The 10,328-nt window shown below is 40.1% G+C and overlaps 2 protein-coding genes across 2 annotated transcripts; one reads left to right on the top strand and one right to left on the bottom strand.

The window, feature by feature from the left end:
- Window positions 1-24: 24 nt before the first annotated feature.
- On the bottom strand, window positions 25-5,060 carry tchp (trichoplein, keratin filament binding). The gene is made up of 13 exons (XM_029511148.1): window positions 4,925-5,060; window positions 4,380-4,574; window positions 3,145-3,355; window positions 3,003-3,059; window positions 2,663-2,731; window positions 2,114-2,287; window positions 1,915-2,027; window positions 1,763-1,829; window positions 1,499-1,671; window positions 1,344-1,425; window positions 1,084-1,269; window positions 771-914; window positions 25-681 (listed from the first exon to the last, which is right to left on the bottom strand). The coding sequence occupies exons 2-13, from the start codon at window positions 4,568-4,570 to the stop codon at window positions 649-651; spliced, it is 1,500 nt and encodes a 499-aa protein (XP_029367008.1). The 5' UTR covers window positions 4,571-4,574; window positions 4,925-5,060; the 3' UTR covers window positions 25-648.
- gltpa (glycolipid transfer protein a) lies at window positions 4,419-10,215 on the top strand. The gene is made up of 6 exons (XM_029511149.1): window positions 4,419-4,603; window positions 6,153-6,280; window positions 8,082-8,140; window positions 8,264-8,397; window positions 8,472-8,622; window positions 8,732-10,215. Exons 2-6 carry the CDS (start codon window positions 6,178-6,180, stop codon window positions 8,912-8,914), a joined length of 630 nt encoding a protein of 209 aa, XP_029367009.1. The 5' UTR covers window positions 4,419-4,603; window positions 6,153-6,177; the 3' UTR covers window positions 8,915-10,215.
- The last annotated feature ends 113 nt before the right edge of the window (window positions 10,216-10,328 follow it).

The raw sequence follows: 10,328 nt of genomic DNA, 5'->3' as shown, positions 1-10,328 counted from the left end.
TTACAGAAAACAGGATTGATTTCATTGGAATAAGATAATCAACTTTTATTAATACAGTAATTTAAAAAATCTAAACATAAGATATTCCTTGAACAGCTGCAAAAGTGCACATGTCCTGTATAAAAGTAAACAATAGCACTGAATTACTAACATCAAGATGGCAAAACGTATGGCCTCCTAAACAGGAATATATAATTTCTTAGTAAGGCATTTCATTTTCACACAGGGATTTGTCTTAATGAAACCTGTGATTAAAATGCAAGAGCTAAGGAACAAAACTCACAGTCCTCAATCTGTGGGGAAAAATGTGTTTTAAAGTTTAACCAACAATTATCTTCACATCTTTTAGTACGAAATTCTCTTCTTGGGTTACATTCCCCTGTGGTTCAGTGATAAAAATCACATTTTGGAAAACAAAACAGGACGTTTATAGTAAAGGAAAAAAAAAATCCTCACTTGATTTCAATGATTGTTCATTTTTGTATTACAAATTTTTGGAAAAATTTTGAGGTGACCACTAATTGTAAAAGTTTAGTTGGCTGTGTGAGTTAAGACACTTGGAAAAAATATGAATCTATCCTTTAAGGGTAATGACATCTAGAAAAATACACATCTCAATTCCTTTTCGCCTTCAGTCTCGCTGGTCGCTCACGTCCAGGCGGATCGAGGTCTGCTGTGAATCTGAAAATAAAAAAATTTGAAGCTTATTTGGGGATCTTGGAATTGCAACATTCAGGATTGTCGCTCAGACAGCGCAGCTTCAGTCTTACCTTCTCCTGATACCCTTTCTTTGCCATCTGCTGCATCTCAAGCCTCAGCTCCTCCTCTTGGATTTGAAGAGCTTCCCTCTTCTCCTTTTCTTCCTGATCTCTCCTGCACTGCTCCTCCCAGTGCTCTCGACCCTGCTGCTCCACCTATAGTGTGAACAAAAAAAATTCTAAATAAAAACATTGTGTGATGCTGGTCAAATGTCAACAGTTTTCAGAGATGTAAGTATAGCAAGCAGCTACTCTGGTTACTCTGGTTTTTTTTTGGTTAAATCGTCCGTGATAAAACACAAATTAGCATACAGTATGTGCCAACCTGTGCATTTAACTCCTTCATCCGTGCTGTTTTCCAGCCCTCTTCTCGCTCCTTCTCTTGCCGTCTGATCTCATTCTCCAGCTCCAGCTCCTGGATCAGCTCTTCTCGTCTCCTCAGGGACTCCTCCTGAGCCTCACGGTTCTTCTGGATCTTCAGCTCCAGCTGCTGCTGCCTCCCCACGAGCACCTTTTTTCAGAAAAATCCAGAAATGTATTAATCTCTATTAAATCATTCAAAGTGCCAAAGCCAAACCAATTTACCTCATGCATGAGGCGTTGTCTGGCTTTTCTCTCCTTCTCCCACTGTGCCTCTCGTTTCTCCCACACATGCTGAGCTTCCTCTCTAAAAATAGTCGATAAACATTGTTTTATATTTGAGGAAAAGCAGTAGTCCCTTTTTAAGTACTGGTACTCACCTGTGTAGGATATCAAACTCAGCCTCCCGTTCACGCTCCAACTGAAGCTGCTCTTCAATCACTCGTTTCATCCAAGCAGCATCAGCGATCGCTCTTTCCCTCCGTTCGGTCTCCAGCCTCCTGTCCTCCTGCTCTCCTTCCAGTAGGGCTGCCAGGATCTTACGGTCAACCTCCTGATGGGAGCAGAGGAAGGAAAATATCAAAACCAAGAGAAGATGGATGACGTGTTGACCAATACCCCGAGGTATCAACAACTAGACTCACAAGTTCCTCCTGCACTTGCTGGGCTCTTCTCTTTAGCTGTGCTCGGTATTGACGGATCAAGAAACGCCTAGGGGAACATGAATCTGATAAACCCAAGTATCACAGGTCCTGAGATCATGTGGTCAGCTTTCTGCAGAAAAAGCTTCCCTTACCCCAGCTCAGACTTCCTTTGCTTTTTCTCCACCTCCCTCCTTTCCTCCTCTACCTTCTCCAGCTGCCACTGCTGGACCAGCAGAGCCTCTTGCTCTTTCTTTAGACGAGTGGCCTTAGAGAAAACAAAAAGATGAAAAATGCTGAATCCTGTGATATAATTTTTCCCAGTTCATATACTTTTGCCCAAGATCTGTATACCTCTTCCTCCCTTAGCTTCAGTTCTTCCATTTGCTTGTGAAGTTCTTCTGCTCTCTTGTGCTCTTCTGCTTTTCTTTTCTCCTCTGCCTGCTTCATTCTCTCCAGAGCTTCTTTTCGGGTCCTTTCATACTCATTCTCAAAGCGCGTCCTCTCCTCCTGCTCTGCCACTTTTTGCTGCATGTTTGAATAGATGGGTCACTTAAAGTAGGTGTCCAAACTTTCTCAATTATGTACCATGTTGAGGGAACTAACCTGAGTAGATTTCAGGCGTGATACTGTGCTCACAGGTGACATGAGCACCTTTTAATTATAAATTGTTTTGTTACATTAATAATCAGTCACATTAAAGGATAATGACAGTTTAATGTGGCTCTTATGCAACATCACTGACTTGATGATGGTGATACTTCAGAGTACTGGGGAGAAATTTTGTTTTGATTATAATTGGGCATTACACACCCACTCAAAAAAAACTTATTATGGTTATTAAAACTCTTGAATGAACAGAAATTGTATTCTTTTGTGTGACAAACGTGATGGATTGCCTACCTGTTTCTTCTCGGACATTTGCTCCTGCCACGTGCTGACAACATGATCTTTATGTAATGCCGACTCAACCTGCAGACACATTAAAAGAGTTAACATCTGAAATAGATGAAATGGAGATACTGATGAACCTGACGCCGAGCAGAAAGGACACCACAACATTTTATTCTTTTCAGACAGTGCCTAAGTCATGGAACATTGGCATCAACAGCCCTATTAATTTCCAGATCAAATGGACGTCAACAGATTCCTCGGGCCATTTATCACCTCACCAACAATCAGACTTTGAGGTAAGAAGTTTGGCAACTTGGCACCTCTGAATTAATAGTTTAAACTTGGCTACCTCTCGTAGCTCTGGGTTGTTTTTCTTCCAGTGCTCCCTCAACAGCTCTTGTGCAAGCTAGGGATGAAAAATAGAAAAAACATGAATGACACCCTGCACAATTGACTGAATGTGAAATATGCATGTAATTCCCTGCAACCACCTTTTTCCTTCTATCTTCTTTAGCTTTTCGAAGCTCCTCGGTTTTTTGCATCAGTTGACTTGCCAGTGTACTTGTGCCATGGACCACTTCCCTGAGCTCCACCTCCAGCCGATCCTTCTCCTCTTGCAGCATGGCCCTGAGCCGATTCCTGCGCTGCTCCAGGCTGGCCTTCTTTTCCTCTTTCAATCTCTGTTTATAATATGCTGACATACTGACAAAACAGTGAAAAAAAGAACAAAACAAAACATGCATGCGCATGTCTTTCTCTTACTTCTTTTTACCTTTGTCTGCTGATGAAAATGACAGCCAAATTACACGAAGCAAAGTATTGCAAAACTATAGCTAAGTATATTTTATTACACACACACACACACACAAACTGCCACTGTACATTAATAGTCTGAATATATTTAAGGGAAGGAATTCTGATATTCTGCAAGCCTACAGTATAATAATCAGTAAACGCTGTCACAGAGGCAGTGATTTATACATTATTGCCTTTTGTAAACAATTGATATTTAAGATATTATTTGTGAGCAAAGTTTAGTAGTTATCGATTTTAGAAGGGAAATATACATACTTGTAAACAAGAGGTGAAAAACCACACCTTCACAATATGGCCTTGATATATAAAATTTTATTTTTGCTGATTATACATCTTAACTGTGTTTCACTAAGTGTACTATGTGTGAGTATGGGATGGCTACCAGAGCCATTGCAGGAAGAATGATTAAGGATAAACATTAAAAATAATTGCAATTCCTTCAATTGAAGGAATTGCAATTATTTTTAAAAGGGAATAATTTCTTAAAAAGGAAGATGGATGATTACGGAAACACATGACCAGAAACTATTAAAAGCAAAGACTGTCACTGGTACAGTAGAAGCAGCTTTCAGACACTCGACACAGAAAAAGTACTGGCACCACATTGTAGAAATATTTTGATACAATTCAAAATCCTGCATTGAAAATGCTACTTATTGTCATGAATTGAAGCAAAAACAAACAAAACAAAACAAGGATCAACCAGCAATTCCTCCCATTCCAGAGGCTGGAGCCATGAACTTCTTTTAGCTTTTTAGGTGTCGTATGCAAAAATCGACTATTTCTCTTTTGAAACGTAGCTGAGCACCTCCACTTTGTAATTTGTAATTCGTACTGCACTTCGGCTGGCATATTTCTGGGGATTGTTTCAGAGATTTGTGGATTTGCTGGTGAAACCGTGAGGGCTTACCTCTGCTGGTAGGACTGACGGGAGCTCCACACCGCCTGTCTCTGGCTGCGGACACTCTGCTCCCTGAAGTACCGAGCATGAGACTCCCACTGCTGCCGCCAACGGGCCTCCTGCTCCCGCTGCCGGGCCAGCTGTCCGGCCAACACCCGGGACCGGCTGGGTACACAGGCCGAGAGGGTCGGCAGAGCCATAGCCCTGGACGATAAACGACATACAGCTTATAGGTAGATATGACCCGCTGCCAAGTGATGCTTGTTTCATAAATAACGCGTAACCTGGCTGGCTAACGTGTGTGTGTGTGTGTGTGTGTGTGTGTGTGTGTCTGTGTGTTATGGAGATGCTAAGGACCACCCGTTCACACAAACACAGAAAAATGATCCAGTCAACTTCACGTTTCTGTGTCGTTTACGCTTTTTACGTGAGAAGGAATCAAAACATCGACGAACGAAGCCGTAACTTGGACGCCAGGTTCTCCGGTAACGCTCAGGTAGCTGCGTTTGGAGCTCAGTTTGGAGCCTGGTGCTCGGTGAATGATAAACATTTACCCTTCCGCTGCGGTGACTTCCCTCCTTCCCGGTGTTCGTTAGGTTCAGTCGGTGTTTTGAGCCGCCACACGCAGACAGACACACGTCCCTGGTTACCCGTGCACTTCCTAGTTACTCCTCCGCTAACGGAAGCCGTTAAGGCCAAAATAAATAGAAAAACTGGGTTAAAAACGCGAAACGGGGCTTTTTCAAAGAAACAAAACAAAACACGTACCCACCGTACAAAAGTTTGTCCTTTTCTTTCTAGTGTTATCGCCAGGTTGGGGAAAACTCGTGACTTATTTTCCTTTTTAGTTTATAGTTTTTTTTAAGTGTGGTTGTGTAGGCGTGTGTAAAATGTAAAATGTTGACAGTCAAAGCTCTTTAGTTGTGTTTCAGCTTTTATATCCAAACTCTATTTCAATAGCTTGACAAAGGTTTGTGGTTTGATCACGTGATTTTATATGTGTGTACAATGATAATGTGGTCGCAAAAGCTAGAGTTGATTTTGCTCTCTCTCTCTAATTAATAAATACACAAACAGTTGTTGAAGGGGGATTTCGTAATGCACTATCAACAATAAATGACTGAGCGTGTAAAAATGCGGGCTAAGAAGTCATGTGACTGTCTTGCTACAGCATATGAAGCCTAAATCTAATCTGACATCAACATCAACCAATATGATAAAGTTTTGAGTTCTGAGTATCCTGATTAGCTGGGATTTGATGGCATTTTTCACCAGGAAGTGTTCCAGATTACAATCGTTACAGCTGTTAACTAGTATGACCATATTTTGATTTCCAAAAAATGGGACACTCAGCCCGGCCTGGAGATACTAAAATGACACATGACGTTGACTCAAAGGTGCCATAGAATTAGAAAAAGTATGACTCCCCCATATGGATAGAAAATTAGATAGAATGGATTGAAAATTCAGTCAGGACATTTTCATGAATTTATAAATCCTTTTGGACGCCCTGGACAGGACAAGAAAAGTGGACATGTCCGGGCAAAAGAGGACATTTGGTCACCATACTGTTAACAGTACCCGCAGACACTGTGACTAAATCATAGTGAAGCTATATTTTGAGGTGTTCCATAAAACTCCATTAGTTGGCAGTAAAGCAGCATATGTTTACTGCCTACCAACCCCCCCGCCCTCCCACACAGACTCAGACTGACAGCTTCCCCCGGTGTCTCTGTAAATGAGGTGGAGAGTTGAGCTGACAACCTGTTGCTTTCCCTTCAGAGGTAAGAGAGTCCGCACCAGAGAGATGGCTCTGCTGATGGAGCACCAGTTCAGACAGCTGCCAGCTGACAGGCAAGTCGAGACCAGACCATTCCTGGAGGCTGTGTCATACCTTCCACCATTCTTTGGTAAGTGAAGTTCCCACTGTGTGGCACAGTTGGTAGACTCGGTGACACCTTGGTGTGACTTTCCTGTACGTGAAGCTATTGCTGAAACAAATGTGAGTTGTCAGATGTGACTGTCTGCTCCTCTATACACGGACATGTTTCTATTGAAATTGTTATAATGACAAAATGGTCATTAGTTTTAAGATGGTAGATTTATAGAACTGTGTCATCCCTGTGTAGCTGACTATTGTTAGTTCAATCTGCAGAAAAAATTGTTCCAGTAATTTACTGGAATATTTTTCCACAGTTTTTTTTTTTTTTTTCATGCTGAATTTGTGCCGCTTTGACAAACAAGCACAAAAACAATACTTGTGAGAAAATCTGTCACAACACTTCTGTATCCTAATGAAACGGTCACGCTATTTCCAAATGATAATCTTTTTTTGGATCGTATTTCCCTCCATCAAGCTGTCCACAATCCTTTAGCATGCATAATTTAATCCACTGGCCTGGATTTTAAGTTGTGAAAATTGATTAGTATGGTGTTGAGTTCCCCTTCCCATTCACTGGCGGCACGGTGCAGCAGGACATCTTTGTGTAACTTCATTTTGTATTAATATGCCAAAGGTCCTCTATTGAATTTGCCATGTGAAACCCTTGAGAAGAACCAAGTCTGCTGTTGCTATTAAGCTCTTTCCTCCTTATCACCATTGTTCTTCCTGACCTAGAAATTAGTTGGCCAACTTTCCTACAAGCCATTAAAGTCCTGCACACTCCTAATATGTTCACACCGGTATTTTAAATGACCTCTTCTTCCATACTGTGTGGAGGGTACTTGATTGAGTTGTGATATTTGTTTTGCACTGCAGCAAATATTTCTATAATTAATTTAAGTCTATGTTATTAGCGACTTCAGCAAACTCCCACATATTGTCCAACTTTGCCCTCAGAAGAGGCCTAATAATCCAGAATAATTAACTGTGTTGTTGTGCAGGACTGCCACCAGCCAAGACCTTTAAAATTGATGCTGTTTGCTAATACACAACAATTCTGTATCTTACACTACACTATCTTACCCTACTCTTAAACTAAACTAAACAAAACCCCAAAACCTCTTACCTGTGCATAGAGAAAAACATATACAAAGTTCTATGGAAAAAGAAGATGTCTCCTAAACAATTGATGCTTCCATCAGTGTTGTGGTGATGCATCACCTCAGCACAGCACACTTTGTCATGAGTAGTTTCCACTAACAGCTCAGAGGCTGAAAGCCGTATTCTGTGTAGTAATTCAACCAGCAGCTGTGTGTGGTCGGGACTTGAGATGCCTTATTGTTCACATCCTCGTCACCAAATACTCAGGTCCTAATTAAAATACTCAGTGTTTAGACTGTGGTGATTTTTTTTTTATTTGAGAAGGTACAGTGCTTCATCTTCCAGCCTCATTGTTGGCTACACGAGTATTTTATAAATGTGATAAAATATTTCTTCGGACAATATTTGACAGCATTAAATACAGATGAATTTATTTTAACTGCACCACTGCTTGTCTTGCCCTGTAAGTAATGTATATGGATTTTCCGAAGCTTAGCAGCTTTAACTACATTTATTTTTTAGGAAAGACCCATGAAAATGTCATAAAAGAAAACTGTAGCTATTAAAAATGAAATCCTTTCCAGTGGGCGCGTTAAAATACACCGTTGATGCTTTTCTTCATTTCATGACTGAAATCAAAATATTTCTGACAATTTCCAACAAAAAGCCAATAGTTTTCAGTCTTGCACAAAGTCTCAGTCACACCCTGTGTAAATATTTCTCCTCAGACTGCCTTGGATCTACTATATTTGCACCTATTAAAGCTGACATATCTGGAAACATCACAGTATGTATAAGTCATTGTTTGTAACATAAGATGAGTTAAATATTTCACCTTACTCGAGTGTTTTGCATAGATTGTCTTTAATACTTTCATACTTTCATACCAGTGCTTTGTTTTTACTACTAGAAAATCAAGGCAGTTTATGACACAAACCCAGGACGGTACAAGACACTCCAGCAGATTTTGGAAGCAGAGAAGGAAATGCACGGAGCAGAATGGCCCAAAGTTGGAGCGACACTGGCTCTCATGTGGCTGAAAAGGTTTGGTCAACTTTACATTTGTGTATTTTTTCATATGTTTACATAATCACGGTGCATGCCCTCTTTCTCCACAGAGGTCTTCGATTTATTCAAGTTTTCCTTCAGAGCCTGGCAGATGGCGAGAGGGATGAGAGCAACCCAAACCTGATTCGAGTTAATGTGACCAAAGCCTATGAAATCGCCCTGAAGAAGTACCACGGCTGGTTGGTGCAACAGCTTTTCAAGGTGCGTCACCTGGCTCTCATTTTTATAAGAAATGTATAGCTTAGAGCCCATACCAATGGCCTGGTCTGTGTAATTTATTAAAATTTGCCCTTTTTGTCTGCTTCTATAGGCAGCTCTTTTTGCTGCTCCTTACAAGTCAGATTTCTTGAAGGCCCTCTCTAAGGGCCGGGAAGTCAAGGAAGAGGAGTGCTTGGAGAAAATCAAAAAATTCCTCATCAACTTCTCTATTACAGTTGATGCTATATATGACATGTACAATAAGATGAATGCTGACCTCGACTACAGGGTGTGACTGTTGGATGTTCCTCTCTCCTGCAGTGATCCACTCAGTACACATTACGCAGTCTACATGTTGACTTGACTCCTTTCAGGTCACCTGACAGCTCACTCCAAGAGTGGATTTATAATACACATTAAAAGTTTGCGCATCTTTAATCACTTAAAGTTTTTATTTTTACTCCTTTTATTGACCTGCTTGGCTGCTTTCACTTTCTTTTTGTACCTTTTCCTCACTGTTGTTTTGAAAAAATTTCCAAAGCATCTACAGATCTAAATGCTGTACTTCTTTATATTCCTTTTCAAGAGTCACTTTGATACCAAGAAAATCAAAGTGCTACCTATTCAGGACATGTTTTCAAGGCAGTAGCCGAACTGTTGTAAAAGCAATAAGTAAACTTATTACAGTAATTGACACCTTATTTTGCTTCCAACATTGCAAACGCTAAAAAATCTACAGTGAAGACAACATTGTTTTTGTCTACGTCAGGAGGAAGAAAATGCTGCAAATGAGAAAAAATGTAAAACATTTAAATTGGTTCCTTTTGTAATACATTTCATTTGATTGAATTGGATAACATCAATCACAGAGGGACTTAAAATCTATATAGACAAATAAAAAATCAAAACCTGATACAGAGTGCACATATTTGACAGAAGTGACATCTTGTTTTGCTTCACCTTCAAGATTTGATCGGCGTTTTTACTTAAGTTATTGTTACATTCATTAACTTATATAAAGCAGTTTAACTTGTGTCAACACATACACAGTATGATTTCCTTCACGTTTGAGTAAAAAAACCAACAAACAAGCAAAAAAACCATCACAATAAACTTTGTAAACTGCCGTAAATGACTGTTAACATTACACAACTATTTTTGCCTTGAGCTAGTGGTGCAGTTCATTTAAGGGACTGCATTTGAGCACATATATTTTTGTACATCACTTTATGTAAATGAGGCAAGCCAACTAAAAATTATGTTAATTAGCACTGAGGGTCTGGTCAGCCTTTATCACGCTCATTTTTGTATGCAGGACCTGCATATCTTTAATATTTTTGCAAAGCACCAAAAGTCCACTTTGCTCTCAGGTTCTTCCATAAAGCTAAATATGTATTTTCTTTCAACCAAATTGTCAAGGGGACATAAAGTTTTTCATTAGAATAGTTTTTCCCTGTCCAAGGTTGTTAAAATAACGGTACATTTGACTAATGAACAGAAGTTTGATCGCTCTGGTCGGAGCACATGACCAGAGTAATGCATGATCTGAAATGCTTGTCTGGTGTTTTGCAGCTGAAATTGTGTTGCAGTGTGTGAACAGTGTAAAGTAATATCTTGCATTTTCAACTTGTGAAAATCTGATTTGCAATAAAATATATGTGCTACAGTGATGTCAATTTTTCCACCTTTTCCACCTCTTTTTGTGTGTC

This window comes from Echeneis naucrates, chromosome 9, assembly GCF_900963305.1.
Source record: "Echeneis naucrates chromosome 9, fEcheNa1.1, whole genome shotgun sequence".
NCBI lineage: Eukaryota > Metazoa > Chordata > Actinopteri > Carangiformes > Echeneidae > Echeneis > Echeneis naucrates.
Note: the sequence above shows the minus strand (reverse complement) of the source record. Positions and strands in the feature narration are given on the sequence as shown.

Excerpts from the sequence above, each read along its gene's own strand:
- tchp (XM_029511148.1), bottom strand. The coding sequence starts at position 4,570 with ATGGCTCTGCCGACCCTCTCGGCCTGTGTACCCAGCCGGTCCCGGGTG. Across the intron at positions 2,028-2,113 it reads TGAAGCTAAGGGAGGAAGAG|GCCACTCGTCTAAAGAAAGA; the intron begins GTATACAGATCT and ends GTTTTCTCTAAG. Across the intron at positions 1,672-1,762 it reads AGCAAGTGCAGGAGGAACTT|GAGGTTGACCGTAAGATCCT; the intron begins GTGAGTCTAGTT and ends TGCTCCCATCAG.
- gltpa (XM_029511149.1), top strand. The coding sequence starts at position 6,178 with ATGGCTCTGCTGATGGAGCACCAGTTCAGACAGCTGCCAGCTGACAGG. Across the intron at positions 6,281-8,081 it reads ATACCTTCCACCATTCTTTG|ACTGCCTTGGATCTACTATA; the intron begins GTAAGTGAAGTT and ends ATTTCTCCTCAG. Across the intron at positions 8,141-8,263 it reads ACATATCTGGAAACATCACA|AAAATCAAGGCAGTTTATGA; the intron begins GTATGTATAAGT and ends TTTTACTACTAG.